Raw genomic sequence first — 17,958 nt, 5'->3', positions numbered from 1 at the left:
CTCTCAAATAAATAAATAAATAAAAATTTAAAAAAAAAAAAAACAAAATAATCTTGGTGAAAAGTTACCAACTGTCATTTATAAAGGTCAACCAACTAGGATAAACAAAAGACAGAAACAGGAAAGGTTTGAAACCCTGAAACCAAGTAAACAGACTTCCTTCTCTATACAAAACTTTTTTCTCAAATTATGAAAAAAAACCCTTTTTTCTCTTTTTTATTTTAAAATCACTTATTTATTTATTTAACATTTACAGGGGCTCACTACACAGCTCAGACTTGTAGTGATCCTTCTGTCTCAGCCTCCCCAGCACTGGGACTACAGGTATGTGCCACCATGCCCAGTTTTGGTGGCTGGCATGGTGCACCCGGGGTTCCAGGGCCAACATGGCATTTGGTACCAGGGATTGAACCTGGATCCTTGCGCTTGCCTGGAATGCACTTAGATCACTGAGGTATCGCCCCAGCCTTTTTCTCTTGGTACAGAACACAGGGCCTCAGGCATGGTAAAGAAAGCACTTTGCCACTGAGCAACATCCTGTTTGGAGCTGTTTGCTTGCTTACTTGCTTGTTTTTGAGAGAGGGCCTCACTGTGTAATTCAGCTGGCCCTGAACTCCATGTAGCCCATGCTGCCCACAATTTAGAAGCAATGCTCCTGCCTCAGCCTCCTGAGTGCTGGGATTACAGGGTATGCCAACATGCTCAGCTTATTTGTGACTTTTTACAATTTCCTTTTTAAAAATTTTTTCTATTTTTTAAATTTCTGCAAAGCTTTACTCCAGATGGATGCAGTCCTTGGCAGCTGCCTTCCTCATGGCAGTCAGCATGTTGCTCAGCTCCTCATGCTTATTCCTGGCCCGGATGTGTGGCCCCACCCTTTTCCTGATGAACTTAAAGGTGAGTTTGTCCTTGGAGACCTTGAGCAGCTCCATGGCGTGCCACTCATAGGAGGCAAAGCTGCACACCCACCTCCCAGGTCATGTCCTGCACAAACTGTTTGATGAGGTGTCCACGACAGCGGCTAATGCCTCGGCTTGCTCACATTCTTAAGTCACCTTGGGGCCCTTGTTGAGGCCCACAGCCATGGACAGCGGAGGGCCATGGCTACCGTTCTTCAATGGTTGCTGTGGCGGAAGCTACAATTTCTTTTGAATCTATAGATACTTTCAAACTAATTTTAAAAGTTACTGAATGGAAATATATTTCCCACTGTCAAGAAGTGTATCTTCTTAAAAACTTAGATAATATAGAAGTACCTAAGTTAAAAGTTAAAGCCACCAGGCTCAGCGGCACACACCTGTGATCCCAGTACTCTAGAGGATGAGGCAGGAAGATTGCTGTTGAGTTCAAGGTCAGCTTGGGCTACATGGTGAGCTCAGGGCCAGCCTGAACTACACGGTGAGACCCTGTCTCAAACAAACAACAACAACAACAAAAAACTAAACTAAAAAAACCTAAAGCCACCTCCTTATGTTATGCTTGTTTTTCTCTCTTAGTAGTATATTAATTGATTTCTAGTTCCCAAATAAACCTAACTTTGTAACATTTGTTTTTTGGAAAGCTTCTTGTATCAAAGTTTCTAAGCAATAATAATTTTGAAACTGTAATTAGAAAAATCAGTAAACAAGAGTGATGGCCTGTGCCTCTATAATCCCAGCACACAGGAGGCTGAGGCAGGAAGATGTGCGAGCTTGAGCCAAGCCTGGGCAACACAGCAAGACCATGTCTTAAGAATAATTTAAAAAGATGGCCCAGTCAGATAGCTCAGCAGACTAAAGCGCCTGCTTAGGCAGAGACAGCGGCCGGGTTTCGATCCCTGCTGTGCCGTGCTGGCCATGCTCCCTGGAGCGCACTGAGACGGCAATTGAGACTGGGCTCGGGGCGCAAGTCTGTAATCCCAGCGCTTGGGAGGCTGAAAATAGGATCACTACAAGTCCTATATAGTGAAACACTGTAGACCCAGTACTAAGTTTTAATCACATGAAAGTCTGTACATTTTTAAATAATTTAGTACTGTAGACCCAGTACTAAATACATGGAAAAACAAACAAATAAATAAATGAAAAAAGAAAAATCCATAAATTACAAAGTGAGTTCAAGCCCAGTCTGAGCTGCACAGTGAAGCTCAGTCTCAAAAAGACCAAAAAAAAAAAAAAAATCTTGAAAGCTTGTGGAGAAAGTTAAACTCAGAAATTTTCATTTCCTTTAACAAAATATACACTGTTTACTTTTGTTTCATGGACTCGTATATTTATAATTTTTAAACTCAAACATTTGAATCTAAAATACTTGGCACTATACTCATTTTTTTGTTGTATCAGGGACTGAACCCAGGACTTTGCAGTTGCCAGGCAGGAGCTTATGCTGCTGAGCTATAACCCCAGCCCAGGCAGCATACTTTTTAAGCATTCTTTCGGATGGTTGGAAACAGAATTTTGAAGTCAAGAAAAATTAAAAGTAACACATAATACCTTGAAAAAAAAGGGCAAAGGAATTTGTTAAATTTCTTAAAATACCTACAGAAATCTGAGTGTGGTAGTACACACCTGGGAGGCTGAGGCAGGAGGCTCACAAGTTCATATGACTTACGAAGACCCTATCACCAAGTGAAAAAAAGCCCAGTGAGAAGGCATGGGTTCATGGGAGGAATGGTGTATCAGGGAGGAATGGAGAGAGGTAGGAAAAGAGCTGAACGCAATTAACAGATTGCTTTAATTTTTAAATATGCCTATTACCCACTCAAGGAATTTGAGAAAAGAAAGAACCAAATCATACTGGTGCCAACGTAAAGGTTTGTGAAAGCCTTTACTGAAAATCTTGAAAGAAATCTAATTCTATGTTTTTTTATTTTTGTATTTGTTTGTTTGTGACAGGGTCTCTGTATGCAGTTGAGGCTGGCCATGAGCTCACTTCATACTCTAGGGTGGTCTTAAACTCTCAACGATCCTCCTGTCTCAGCCTCCTGAGTGCTGGGCTAACAGCAGTGCACGACCATGCCTGGCACTGGAATTCATAGTGATCCTCCTACCTCAGCCTCTGGAGTACGGGAATTATGGGTGTGCGCCATCATGCCTGGCTCCTATATCCAGATTCTTAATGTGTATTTCTCTAGCTTTTTCCTAAGTTTTAATCACATGAAAGTCTGTACATTTTTAAATAAATTAGCTAATTATACATATGCATTTGTAACCTTTTTTTATTATTTAAGACCGTAAGCATCTTTCCACATCAATAAATGCTTACTTCAGTCCTTACAAACTGCACAGTGCTCCATCACATGGCTGTCCCATCTATCGTCTTTTTTAGGCTAGACACACTGGTACTTCTCCAAAGAATAAGCTTGAAATATATGAAATGGTCATTAGTTGGTTCGTTTTTTCTTCTTGTTTCCTTCTGGAGATAGAGTCTTGCTATGTTGCCCCAGTTGGTCTTTTTTTTTTTTTTTTTTTGGCAGAACTGGGGATTGAACTCAGGCCCTTGCACTTGCCAGGGAAGTGCTTATTCCACTGAGCCATCTCCCCTGCCCTAACCCAGCTAGTCTTCAACTCATGGGCTCAAGTTATCCTGCCTCAGCCTCCAGAGTGGCTGCAATATAGAACATACTGACACCTGCCAATGGTTCTGGCTATTTGCTAGTATTTTTATAGGAAAATGTTCTAGGTTGGGTTTCAACACGACATTTTTATCTGAAGAGGTATCAAACGCCCTTTAAACAGCTGTGGGCTGTGCTGGGACTCAGGAGCAGAGTGTTCATCCAGCCCTCAGGAGGCCTGGAGTCAATGCACAGAACTTAAAAGGACAGAAAAAGGGCCAAGGAATAGGATGGACAGCCCTGTCCTAGAGGATGCCCTCATGTCTCTAAACGCTCCTGAGAAACCAGTGACGGAACGAGACTAGCCCTCCCATTTGTGGCAGCTTTCTGGAGCGAGCTTGCTATGCCTTTATACTTAACTCTAAAAACATTCTGATGAAACAGATCCAACGTCTCCACCACAGTTATATAGAAGTACTGCTGGGCAAGGCTCAGTGGTGTACACCTGGAATCCCAGCTACTCTGGAGGCTGAAGCAGGCGAACTCAAGTTTGCGGCCAGCCTGAGCTACTCCTGGCACTGACTAGGCCCTATGCTCCACCCAGCACCACAAACTGAGGCAGAGCACAACCACACAGTGCTGCCAGGGGCGCTCACCTGCAGGTGCTCCTCGGGCACCACCACAGGGCCACACCGGGTCTGCACCGCACACTCCCCAGTGCAGTAGCGGTGAGGGTCATTTTCCTTCCTCAGGTACTGGTTGGTGGCACATTGTCTGGGTTGTTTGTACACCACATTGGATTGCAAAAGAAAGAGAAGAACAGTTCACATTAGTTAGGCCACAGTCATGAAGCGGGAGCGACAATGTTACTTCACTGACAATGGTTAATAATTCAGCCAGGCCATTACTCTGAGAAAGGAATTTAGCTGTGTGTGTGTGTGTGTGTGTGTGTGTGTTACTGGGGACTAAACTCAGGGCCTTGTGCATGTGAGGCAAGCACTCTACCTCTGAGCTATATCCCCAGCCCTTTGTGTTTTGTTTTGTTTTTTGCAGAACCAGGGATTGCACTCAGGCCCTTGCACTTGCCAGGGAAGTGCTTATTCTACTGAGCCATCCCCCTGGCCCCGGCCCTATGTGTTTTGAGACAGAGTCTCAGTACACAGCCCAGGCTGGCCTCAAACTTCCAGTGATCCTCATACTTCGGTCTTCTAAATGCTGGGATTATAGGTGTGTGCCACCACGCCCATCTCAAATACTTCATAAAGCCAACAGAGTAGCACGTACTGGAGGGAGGAAGAGTGTGAAGGAACAGAGGATAACACTGGCAAAAAGATCCACTAGGCCCCACCACAGAAAATCAGGGCAGAAGGGTGACAGGCAGGGGCTTTTCCTTCCTTTCTGAACATCCTGCAGCCTGGTCTCTGAAAGGAAACAGCACAACGTCCTAGTACAGAGCAACAGTGCGCAGCGGCCCAGGGGCTGCAGAGAGGGCAGACAGGAGGACACCTCAAGCTGTAGGCAACATGATACCACCTACCTGCTGAGCAGGATCGTGCCTGCAGGTCTGCGGACCTGGAACGTCTTCTCTAAGTAGGAAATCGCTTGTGGGAAAAGCTTGTTCTAAATAAAAATTGCATACACAAACCCAGTCAAATGAGTATCAAGAGATTGATGATGCTTACACAAGTAAGTGGCTGCACCAAGACCTGAGCACAAGAAACCAAAGCTCCCACTTTAGGCAAGCAGCAGTCAGCGGTGCAAAGGGATGGCGTGAAGGGGGGGATGGGGAGCCCTCATTTCTTGCTGAGCTCAGGTTGAGAGCAGACTGAAACTATTCCATGCTCACATTTCTATAAGCAATGAGAGACAAAAATCTCAACTACTGCATGGTAGCATACACTTGTAATCCCAGCACTCATGAGGCTGAGGCAGGAGTACTGTGAGTTCAAGGCCAGCTTGGGCTACATAGCTCAGGGCCAACCTGAATTGCATAGCAAGACCCTGTCCTGATGAGAAGAGAGAAGGGGGGGAGGGGGAGGGGAGAAGGAGGAGGGGAAAAGGAGGGGGAAGAGGGCAGAGGGGAGAGGGGAGAGGGCAGAGGGGAGAGGGGAGAGATCGCAACTATTCATCTACACTGCTTCAAATTTAAGGCTGAGATTCCAGCATTAAAGTGGTCAATACTAAGGTAATCCTATGCTTAAAATAATCCAACTTCTGCGCCCCACCCCGAACCCAGTTTCACATGCACTCTCCAGACTCAAACATAGAACATGCTCATACTTATACTGGTCATCCCCATACAAACCACTCAGGGGAATCACACAATCAGGTCATCCATCTTCAGGATGAAGAGTCCCAAAGAGAACGAGGCCACTTGAGCTACTTCTAATTTTCATTTGTCTTTGTTTTTGGAGGTACTGAGGGTTCAGGCCAGGGCCTTTTACACAGACCGGTATCTGTCTACCCCTTTTTATTTTTTATTTGGAGACGGTCTCCCTAAGTCATCGAGCTGCCCAGGATGGGCTCAAACTTGTGACCCTCCTACCTCAACCTCTTGGAGTACCTGAATTTTTGTTTCTTGAGACAGAATCTGGCTCTGTAATTCAGGTTGGCCTTGAATTCACCATGTAGCCCACGCTGGCCTCAAACTTGTGATCACCCTGCTGCCTCAGCCTCCCAACTGGGGATTACCGGTGGAGTGCTGGAGTTAGACGCGTGTGCCACCATCTTGCTCTCTCAAAATTTTTCCTTTTCACTCACCCTCAGCATGCCTTACTCCCACAAAGCTTGAAAAACAAGAAGATGGACAGACTTAATGTCAAATTATACAAGGAGGCAATGAATGTACACTGTTGTATACAGCAGCACAGCCTCGGCAGGGTACAGCCTAGTCAGCCCAGGGACGAAACAACCACTCCAACGTCTCTGACTTAGGGCCCACGCGAGGCTAGTCTACGGAGGAGAGAGGCGCCTGTCTCAAGGCTGCACGCTGGGCTGCATTCCTCACCTTCACAAGGTGCCTCTTCTCGGGGAGCAACCTGCAGAGGACAACAGGACAGGTAAGCATGGCAGTGTCCACCTGCATCTACCTGCTTGCCCGCACCAGTGAGCCCAGAACTGCCGCAGGCAGGCCGCAGGGTCACAGGGTTGAGCCCATCCTGGGAAATCTGGAGTCTCCCCACCCAGCGAGTCCTGAGAGATTCTGGCCACAGCCAGTGGATGCAGCTGGCCACTCACTCATGAAGGCACCTAATGTTCTCACAAACGATTGCACCACTTCCTGTTTGGTTTGGTTGGTTTTTTTTTGGTACTAGGGATCAAACTCAAGACCTTGTACTTGGGGAACAACCCGCTTAACCCGCTTGGGCCCCCCTCCTGTCCCTCTCTTAGACAGGAGCTTTCTTTCCCTCAATAAATATATTCTGCTAAAAAAAAAAAAAAAAAAAAACACCTTGTGCTTGCCAGACAGGCAGGCAGTTATGAGCTATCTTCCCAGCCCTGGTTTGGTCTTTTTGAAACAGGGTCTCACTCTATAGTCCAAGCTTGCCTTGAACTCATGGCAATCCTCCTGCCTCAGCCTTCCCAATACTGGGACTGTGGGCCTGTGCCACAATGGGTGATAATTTATCCATTTTCTGGAGTCCTTGGAATACATAAAAATTAGGCTGTGTATCTCACTGGTTACTAATGTGTGAACTTCTAAAATCTTCGTTTAGGGGCCGGGAGGATAGCTCAGAAGAATAGGCGCTTGCCTGGCTAGCTCAAGGTCCTGAGTTCAATCCCTGGTACTGAAAAAAAAAAGAAAAGAAAAAAAAAAATCTTGGTTTATATTAGTCCTTCCTACCTTCTCTAAGCACTTTTTTTTCCCTAAGTATTTCTTGACAGGTGATTTCTAGTATGCTACTGATCACAGACGTACACGTGCTCTATTTAAATCGTTTTCAGCACACTGACCTTAATCCTTTTCAGGCACTTTAGCTTTTCAAACACTAAAATCATTTTCAGCTTAATTTCATTTTAAAGCTACTCTAGCCTTTTTTTAGTTCCATCTATGGATTTCTTCTTCTGATACCAGAGACTGAACTGAGGGCCTTATATGTGCTAGGCAAGCTCTCTAACAATGAGCTCCTTATTTCTCCGGCCCTTTTTCTTTCTTTTTTTAAATAGGATCTTGTAAACTTGGCAGTTGGCCTCAAGTGTATGAACCTCCTGCCTCAGGCTTCCAAGTAACTGGGATTATAGGTATGTACCAAGAGGTGCAGTTCTACATCTGGTCTTTTTTACTTTAGGCAACAGATGAAAATACCTTTAATATTTAAACTGGGCCTGGTGGCACATACCTGTAATCCCAGCACATGGTGAGCTGAGGCCAGCCCAGGATACACAGTGAGTTGAAGGCCACTATGGATACATAGGGAGCCCGTCTCAAAAGGCAAAAAACTTAAAAACCTTTCTTCCCTTCCCCTTCCCCTTCCCCTTCCCCTTCCCTTTCCCTTTCTTTCTTTGTCTTTTGAGACAGGGTCTCCCTATGCAGTTCAGGATGGCCTTGAGCTCACTCTGTAGACCAGGCTGGTCTCAAACTCGCAATAATCCTCCTGCCTCAGCCTCCTGAGTGCTGGGAGTACAGGCATGTGCCACCACCCCTAGCCCAAAAAATCTTTGCTATTTAGAATGACAATAAAAAAGATGACAGGCCAGCAGTATAGCTCAGCAGATTAAAGCGCCCACTTAGGCAAGTGCAGAGACCACAGTTCAATCCCCAGCACCACATGCCACACCAGCCCTGCCCCCAGAGGCACTGAGTAGGCCACTGAGATCAGGCATGGTGTTTCACACCTGTAATCCCAGCACCAGGGAGACTGAAAGCAGAAGGATCACGAGTCCAAGCTGCATAGTGAGAGTCTGTAACCAAATACATTAAAAAACAAATAATAAAAAGATGACAAAGTAATAGCATACTTACTCCTCAATACTTTTATCATAGACAGTCTTGATTCTTAAATGATCATCAACACCTCTCTTTACAACATGATTTGTCTTAAGATGAACCTTATTTATGACCTATTAAAGGAATAGATTTGAAAAGTTATTAAAGGTGTACATATTTATTGAGGTAAAATTTACATATACTAGGACAACACATTCAGGCCCCCTCCCCTCCTACATCTCAGGAGCTGCTCCTATTCCCCATTCCTTAGTCTCCATTTTTTTCCTCCAATGAATTTTCCTATTCTTAACCTCCATTGTTCCTTACCATTCACTCTTCAGCTTTGGGGAACACAAACTCGGCATACCTGACAGCTAGCACTTTCCCTCTATCACCTTGGAGGTCCCACTGAGATGCTTGGAAGAAGTTTAGAGACTAAAACTACAAAGAGTTAAGAAGGCTGCTAAGAAGGCAGCCAGTATTTTGGCCCTAGTTCTCCATGGTCAGTAAGGACACAGCATACAAAGGAAACTTTCTAGAGGCTCCTACAGCATCGAGACTGCCAAACTCCACTTGATCTTGCAGATGGAACCAACAACAAAGGTGCCGGACGCCTCTTACTGGGACTCACTAGATTGACCTCGGGAAGGGCATTCATAACTGCTAAGCTGCAACATGCCATTCAGCCAAGTTCCCTTATTAGATTAACTCTCGGGAGAAGGCCCCTGACTGCAGTCTCCCCTACACTGACCCCCCCATCTCAGCTGGAAGCAGCCAGATGGAAACTACACCCCTTCTCCACTTCAGAGTGGGAACTTTACAGTCAGGTAAATTAGGTAGATATATTGTAGGCAGCCAGACAGGGCTGGGCCCTCAAGGGCTTAGTGCAGAAGACAAAACATCAGGACTGTGGCTGAAGCCAGATCTAAGACTAAAGTCAAAATGGCCAGATTCACATACTTCCTAAGGAATGAAGCCCAGCTTGGAATTACTGGTGTTGGGGATGGCAAGATAGCTCAGAAGACTAAAGTGCCTGCTTAGGCAAGCTTAGGCAAGTGCAGGGACTGAGGTTAGATCCCTGGCACCACATGCTACATAAGCCCCACACCCAGGACTGCTGAGCCAGCCACAAAAAATAATAAAAAATAAAAAAGGAAATTACTGGTGTCACCCTTTTGAGATCTTCCATTACTTGGGGGGAGGGGGAATGCTTTCCCACCCACTAAGACTCAAGACAAGACTAAGACTATAGATTATTGACCAAGGTTAATGACGTCACCCATATGCCCTTCCTACCACTGGATCAATACTACCTAGGGAACTACACTTGCAACCTTATTGGTTGATCATAATCTTGGCCCACACTGCACCCCTCCTATTTTTGCTCTATAAAGCTTCCTTTGGGAGATGGAGTTGTTGGCAACCCATTTGGGACACCTGTTTAAAAAAAATAATAACAATTTACATATAATGAAATATACCCATTTGTTTAACCAAATGAAATCCAAAGTTGAAATAAATCAACCAAATTTCTTTTCATTTTATTTTTTACTTTTATTTTTGAGACAAGGTCTTGCTAAGTAGTTCAGGCTGGCCTTGAGCTTAGTATGTAGTCCAGGCTGGCCTAGAACTTGCAGCAAACTTTCTGCCTCTGGGGTTGGAGAGATAGATAAGCAGTCTAAACACATGCCTGGCAAGCACAAGGACCTGGGTTTGACCTCCGGTACCACATGCCATGCTGGCCCCGGAAGCAGTGCCAGCCACTGAAACAGGGCATGGTGATGCGTGCCTGTAATCCCAGCGATGCGGAGGCTGACACAGGAGGATCACTACGAATCTGAACTGCATAGTGTAAATAAAATAAAATAAGCTTCCTGCCTCAGCCTCCCAAAGACTAGGATTAGAGGTGTACACCAATGTGAATGGCAGAAACACTGTTTCATAAGTTTTTGTCCACATTTAAAAGTAATTTAAGATACTTCTAGTTTTTTCCTGTCATTTTCTGAAGACAACAAAACTAGAATTTATAGAAAAAACTACAAAGCCAGGTGGCCTGAAATCCCAGCACTTGGGAAGCTGAGGCAGGAAGACTAGGGCAAATTCCAGGCCAGCCTGGGCTACATAATCTCCAAGTAACAGTTTCATTGTTGCTTTAGGAGACCCAGGGAGCGGATCAAATCAAATTCGGCTTGCGCAGCTGCTAAGCGAGCCCTGGCCAGAAACAGGTCTGAGTCCTTCACTCATCTCTAGCGCCCTCTAGCAGCTGTGGTTAGAGTCGCATCCTGGACTCACCGCCAGACTCCATGCTCCCTTCAGGCCCTGGGTCTCTGCCAAGGCGCCCGACTTCTCTGTGACCAGCTTTTCGTGTGTGTAGGACAGTTACAGTACAAGTTAATGTACATAACTGACTGACAATAAATAAATGCACAAAAAGTGTTTATTGTATCTTTATTAAGATGCTTTTCCCAGCTGAGCATGGTGACACACATCTGTAAAACCAGCACTGAGGAAGCTGAGACAGGAGGATTGCCGTGAGCTTAAGACCAGAAGAGGCAACATAGTGAGTTCAAAGTCAGTTTGCACTAGAGAGTGAGAGCCTGTCTCAAAAAAAATCAAAGGGGAAAAAAATGAAGAGGAGAAAGAACAAAAACTACTCCTACATTTCCTTCCTTTCTCCTACATTTCCTTTCCTCTAAACAAAGCGAATACTTGCTATTTTTTGAACACAGATTTTGATTTCGAGTTTTGTTTTTATTGGAAAAAAGGTCGTGCTATGTAACTCAGGCTTGTCTTGAACTCACTTTACAAGAAAATGTCAGAACGTTGGCAAGTATTAAAGACAGATGACAGATCCACTCCATTCATCATACTATTCTTGTTTTGATGTACGTGCTAAGAATTTTTAAAAACATCTTTAACTTTTAGTTCAGAGCAAGTAAAGTAAGTCAGTGTTTTGTATTTTACCACCACCATCACAAGAAAAGAAATTAAAAATGGTTACAGTAATTTCCTGTAGAATTTACAAGGGTTGTAGCCCAGCATGTGTGTAATAGTTCTCACTACACCTGTCCAGGCTAAAGCAAAGAGAGTAGCAAGGGCGACTTGTTACCACAGATTCTGTGAAGGACTAGGAAATAGATTAGGGAGAACTCTGGAGAACTTTAAACAGCTTGTCTTTAATATCTTAAGTACTTTCACTACTAAGCTAATTCTGCCAAGAGGCACACAGAAATATAGTGGGCAGAAGTATCAGTAATTTTCCTGCTTCATAATAAGAATTTTAACTTTAGAAAAGATATCACGTCTGCATCTTGTACTATGAATAACTACTAGAAAGACAATAATGTGCAATGTATTAATTATTGTAACTGTTCTAGTAACCTGTTTTGAAACCATCTCATCACTATTTCTCAATAAAATTAAAGGGGGGGGGGGAGAATTTTCACAATGGTCATCTCCAAAAAGCAAAGAGGCTGCTAGCCATAAACAGCTACTAAATGTGGTAACAAAAAGGTAAAATTCTCAGCATCTAGGCTTCTTAGCTGACACACTCCTGCTGGAATGTGCTGGACAGTCACAGGCACTACACTACAAGGTCGAAGGAAGCAGCACAGGATCGTAGATACACAAAACACCCTTTCCTCCAAGCCAATGCTGTGTTTTTCCCAAAAAGGTTAAAACACACGCACAGCTTTATCTGAACCGGATGAGCCTTTTTAAAGCCTAAGCAAGAAGCCTTGACAATTTGTAACTGATGGACAACTTCAGTGACAGTCCAGGTACCCAGAACAACTAATCAGACAAGACGCCCTGAAAATCTTGCTAAGACACCCGCATCTGCCAACACTTCCCTATATCTGCAGACCTCTCCCCCCATCTTTGGTGCCTTGTAAAAACCCCACCTCTCACCCCTGACCCAGAAGACTCCTCTCCCAGAAACTGGCCCACTGACCCTCTTGACAGTGGACCTTACAGCCTACATTAAGTTCTTGGCTTTCCTATACCATATTCCTTGTCTGTTGTAAATTCTTAACTTTTTGTTTATTTTATTTAGACAAGGTCTCACTATGCAGTCCAGTTTGGTTCTGAACGCACTATGTAGCTTGGGCTGGCCTTGAATGTGCAGTCATCTTTCTGCGCCAGCCTCCAGAGTACTGGGATCACAGGTGTGCAAAAGCACTACTGATAAACTTTTATTGCCTGCATGCCCAGCCCTTCTTCTGGCATGACACGAAAGCATACAAAGATTTTGCACATGTTTGAACTGCTTTCTCCTATTTTAATCTAAATTAAAAAAAAAAAAAAAAAGTGGGGCATGGCCAGGCCTGGTGGGGTGTGTCTGTAACCCAGCATTCTGGAGGCTAAGACAGGAGGTTTCAAGATTTCAAGGCCAGCCTGGACTACAAGACCCTATTTTAACAAAAATGCACGGCTTTGCCGTCTTTCTTTCTTTCTTTCTTTCTTTCTTTCTTTCTTTCTTTCTTTCTTTCTTTCTTCTTTTCCTCCCCTGTTTTAAAGAATTCAGCAAAAATGCAACATCAGCCAACTGTGGTGGCACATCCCTGTAATCCCAGCACTCAAGAGGATGAGGCAGAAGGATCACTGGAAGCCAGCCTGGGTTACTAAGTGAGCTCAAGGCCAGCCTGAACTGCACAGAAAAACCCTGTCTCTGAAAAAGAAAGAAAATGCAGCGTCATGATCAAAGACACAATACAAGCATACACCTCACCTTAAACTTAATCTTTTGGCTCACATAGTTATGAATAATATGCATACAGCACTTGTGGAAAGTACCACAGAAATGAGTGCACTTTGACTCTTGGCTGAACTAAAAATTTGTACATCAATCTTACTTGATAATGCAGTGAGACCAATTACAAAGCCGGGCACAGCATGCAGCCTTGCTCTGGGTCACCTCCTCTCTTTTACAGAAAAAGGGAGATTATTGCGAACCCACCTCTGAGCTAAGAATAGCAAAGGAATCAAAGAGTAAAACGCACACCCTGCCCCAAGTAACGTTACAACTTAAAGACAGAAACAAGTGGAGCCTGAACAATAAGCTGGGACTTGGTGGAGGGCCAGGAGAGAGGACAGAGAAGACGTCCTGCGGAGTCGAAGGAGCTGGGGGCTGGGGTTTCACGGGAGAGGCTGGGGTTTTCACCGGCTGCCTCCGAGCTGACACTTAAACATGAAACTGAGATAGTTTAGGAAAGACGTGTAGACGGAAGGTCGCAGGAATTTTTAGGACTGAGCCGCCAGAGTAAGCAAGGGAGGTGCTAAAATAACTTGAAAATAAACTGAAATGTCTCCAGAGAACCTAACTAGTCTTCCAGCGCCTTTGTCTGGCTCTCCTACCAGTCAAAGTCTCCCCAATTTTTAGGCCAGCGATTCCCAAAATGTGCGCCTCAGGCAAGCACCAGCACCAGCTGGAACGTGAATGACTGATTCTGCGACCAGACCAGACCTGAGTTCCAAGGCGGGCGCAGGACAGCGGGCTGCGGTTTCACAAGTGCTGCGGCCGGACGACTCCCTACACACTCAAGTTTGGAAAATGCTGCTTGGGGCAGCCGCCTCCCCTCGGGGACAGCGGGGCCACCAAGCAGGGAGCAGGGCGTGAGCCCGCGTCCCACCCTTCAGGGCTTGTCTCCGCGGGAGGGCGCTTCCCCTCCAGGCCCTGCTCCATCACCCCCGCCCCACTTCACCTCCCGGCCCGCTCCGCCCTACCTCGCTGACGGAGGGGACGTGGTGCCGGCAGAGCGGGGAGCTGCTCACGGAGACGGAGACGGACGCGGACGCGGCGCCGGCCGGGAACCCGCCCAGCAGGAGCAGGACACCGCGGACCCACAGCGATCCGCTGCGGCGCCGGCGAGGGCGGCCGGGGCCTGGACCCACGGGGCCCGCTCCGCCGACCAGCTCGCGCCCAGCCGCCATCTTCGGCCAAGCGTCGTTACCATGGTGCGCGTGACGCCTCCGCGCCGCCCGCGCCGCCCGCCCCGCCGCCTGGGGCGGTGCGGACCAGCGGGAGTCGCCTGCGATTGGCTGGCATCCTCGCACGTGCACCACGGAGGCCCAGGTCCCTCACTCTCGCCCGGCGGGCCAATAAGCGACGTCCGCGCCGCAGCGGGGTGGGCTGTGGGAACCGGCCGGCGGCGGGCACGGCGATGGCGGTGGGTGGGCGCCTTCACGCAGGCAGCCGGCCAGTTCATTCATCCAGCAGCTTGGCGATCACTGGCTGCCGGGTACTCAGGCGGGCCCGTGGGCAGCTGCGAGCGCTTCCATCGTAGGCTTCATGTGGAAAGCGAGCAAAACCTATTTTCTTCTGCGCCACCGATTTTAGTCCCATTTAATCAAAACTATTTCCTAAGCCAATTATGCTCTTTACTATTTTACCTTTAATAATTAGAACTCCTTAACTGGCAAGATGAATGGATCCTGACCGTTAAGGAAACGGCCTTCAAAACTAGGCTATGAGGGGGTTCAGATGTGTATCTCTATAGCATAGAGCCTAACAAGCACAAGGTCCTGAGTTCGATTCCCGGTTTAAAAAAAAGAAGAAAAAAACGAAAAACTAGGCCATGAGGCAGGCGCTATGAAGAACTACAAACTAGGTCAGCTGTCCCTGGGGTCCACAAGAATGAAAGCCCGGAGCGGAATGAAATGAACATGTAGCTCAGTGATGTGCTCACACTGCGAGAACAAAGCACAAAATACTCGGACCCAGGACTTGCTGCAAATATACTAAAAATGAAATTGCTCACAAGCTATCAGCGGTGAGATGTTTAAATACTGGGACTTTACCTCCCATAAACGTGACAGGCACTGAGATTCCTTCTCTATTTACCTAGCCCAGGTGTTAAGTGTCTGCCATTTTAGACGAGTCCACAGTCTAACACCCTAGACATTTCACGGAGTTCACTTTGTGGGGCCAAGGATCCCAGAACCTCAAGGTCACTACCAGGGCCACCACCCTACCCAATTCGCCTTTGCCCAATAAAAACACCTCCTGGCTCCCCAACTTCGCAGTGCCCAAGTCAGTGGTGAAAGCCAGGATGCAAAAGCCTCTATTATTCTCCTGCAGTTCCCATTAATATTTATAGAGTCCACTTAAAACTCCAAGTGCTAAGCTTGACTCCCATTTCTGCTGTTACAGCCTAAAAAAATTTTTTGAACTGGTAATCAAGTCAGGACCTTGTGCTTGACTGTGCCAGAGCTATATCCCCAGTGTTAGCTATATTTCCCAATCATTTTCTGTCACACTAAATGGCCTAATTTTAGTAACTACAAGCATCTCTAAGACTTTTCTTTCCTGAGCTGCTGCCAAGCTCTTCTACATGTATTTTGTAGTTTTATTTACATAGGCAGTATTTTGTTCCATTTGTTTTTTTCAAGCCAGTCTTGCTGTGTAGCCCAAGCTGCCTTTGAATTTACAGCGATCCTGCCTCAACCTTCAGAGTACTGGGATTTCAGATGCTCACCAACAGGGATTTTTTGAGACAGGCCAGCTGGCCTTAGATTCACTTTTGTAGCTCCCAAGCTGATCTCAAACACACAGCAAGCCTCCTGCCCCAAACTCAAGTGTTGGGATTATAGGCATGTGACACCACGCCTGGTTCCAGGGCCAGCACAGCAGGGCCAGGTATCAAACTGCGGACCGTGCTTGCCAAGTAGGTGCTTATGCCTCTGAGCTATCTCCCTAGCCCAAGAAGTACTTTTTAAAAAAGCTTTGCCTATCACATCTGCTTAACTGGTACAAAGAAAAATAGCAGGGACTGTTGGGTTCTTGGAGAACTAAATCTCACCAGCATAGGCCCAAGCATTTCTTGCCCTCGAACCTAAGGTTCTCCAAACACAATTCCTTAGGGTTTCCTAAACAAAATTTCAACTGGTAGTGTGATTCATGACAACACAGATCTAAACATAATTGATGAAAAGCCCCAATCTGCAGCTCCTTCCAATCCCCTTTTTGCCTTGAGGATGTATTAAAAATGAACCTGGTACAGATCCAAGTTCATTTCCATTAATCAGACAATTGCTACCATGGAAACTATGCCAAACCATTCTTAGAACTGCCATGCTCTCCAACGTCTTTCCTCCATTAAATTTCTACCAAGTTAGTTCTTCTGACAAGAAAACCCAAGTTTCAAGTCTTTAAAGAGCTGGTTGGCAAGTCTCATTCTCAGGTAACCTTAGTGGAATTTAAAGACTTAAAAGAAGGCCAGTGATGTAGGTTAGTTAAGTGCCTGCCTGACAAAGCACAAGGTCCCACGCTCAACCCCAGCACAAAATAAAAGTTAAAACAGCTGCTACTCCATCAAGTAATCTACACTCTCACTGATACCCTATACTCGATTTTTTCAAATACCAAATTCTCAATGCTCTGGAGCCCTGCATACACTTGTAACGTACTAAAATGCTTCAATTGGCACCATATTGTGTATTAAAAAATCAAAAGCAAGCCTGGTACTAGAGCACATACACATAAACCCAATTCGGGATGCTGAAGCTGGATATTGAACCTGTGGTCAGCCTAGGAAACCTCTCAAAAGGAAACCAGGGATATAGCTCAGTCAGTGTAAGTGAAAAGTTCTGAAAAGCAAAAAGTCCTGAGTTCAATTCTCGATTAAAAAAAAAAAAAAAAAAGTAAAGCCAGGGAAAGCAACGAGTCTGGAGGTGGGCTTGTTTTTGGTGCTGAGGAACCCAGAGCTTGTGCATGCAAGGGACCAAGTCACATTCCCAGTCCTGAAGCCTTTTTTCCTTTTCCCAAGACAGGGTCTTGCCATGCTGTTCAGGCTGGCATTGAGCTTAGTAAGTAGTCCAGGCTGGTCTCAACCTCGAACTGATCCCCCTGCCTCAGCCTCAAGAATACAGGCTGTGTTGCCTGGCCCAGGCCACTGGAGCTATTTTCTGAGGTGGTGTCATGACACTTTCAACTTCACACTGTTCTGCCAGGAGTGAAGTGGTTTGGCCAATCACACCCCCCCAAAGACATGCCCTTGGGCTGGGGAGATGGCTCAGTAGAATAAGCACTTCCCTGGCAAGCGCAAGGGTCTGAGTTCAATCCCTGGTTCTGTTAAAAAAAAAAAAAAAAAAAGACATGCCCTTGCTACCTGAATGAACTTGCAAACACCAGCAATAGAACCCTCAACCCTTCCCACTTCCACTGAACCCCCCACCAGTGTGCACTGAACAAGCACAGCCCACTGCACGTTGCTGCAGGGTTTTTTGGTGGAACCAGGGTTTTGAACTCAGGCTTGCCAGGCAAGCACTTAATTCTACTGAACCATTTCCCTAGCCCTAGGTTTTCTTTTTTGCAGTGCTGCACATGCAACCAGGACCACCAGACTGCTGCCCAGCAGTTATAGCTGCCACAGTCCCAGCTCCTAAAGACATTTCAGTGACTCTGCCTCCCCGAAAGCAGGTTTAACCTCCCCAACCTGCACTTGTGCAGGCACTCACAGCAAGTCCTTTATTATCTTCTAAATACTTATAACTGCCCTTG

The 17,958-nt window shown here is 46.0% G+C and overlaps 1 protein-coding gene across 1 annotated transcript in view; it reads right to left on the bottom strand.

Annotated features, from left to right (window-relative positions):
• Nucleotides 1-14,413, bottom strand: part of Lmln (leishmanolysin like peptidase) — a 47,857-nt gene extending 33,444 nt beyond the window's left edge. Inside the window, 6 exon segments of the mRNA XM_004644559.3 lie at nt 4,189-4,306; nt 5,070-5,152; nt 6,540-6,570; nt 8,496-8,593; nt 14,184-14,398; nt 14,401-14,413. Coding sequence (XP_004644616.3) covers nt 4,189-4,306; nt 5,070-5,152; nt 6,540-6,570; nt 8,496-8,593; nt 14,184-14,398; nt 14,401-14,413 — 558 coding nt within the window.
• Between the last annotated feature and the right edge of the window lie 3,545 nt (nt 14,414-17,958).

The sequence above is a fragment of the Octodon degus genome, unplaced genomic scaffold (assembly GCF_000260255.1).
Source record: "Octodon degus isolate 3935 unplaced genomic scaffold, OctDeg1.0 scaffold00203, whole genome shotgun sequence".
In the NCBI taxonomy this organism is placed as follows: domain Eukaryota; kingdom Metazoa; phylum Chordata; class Mammalia; order Rodentia; family Octodontidae; genus Octodon; species Octodon degus.
The sequence above is the reverse complement of the archived record's forward strand: the minus strand, read 5'-3'. Positions and strand labels throughout refer to the sequence as shown.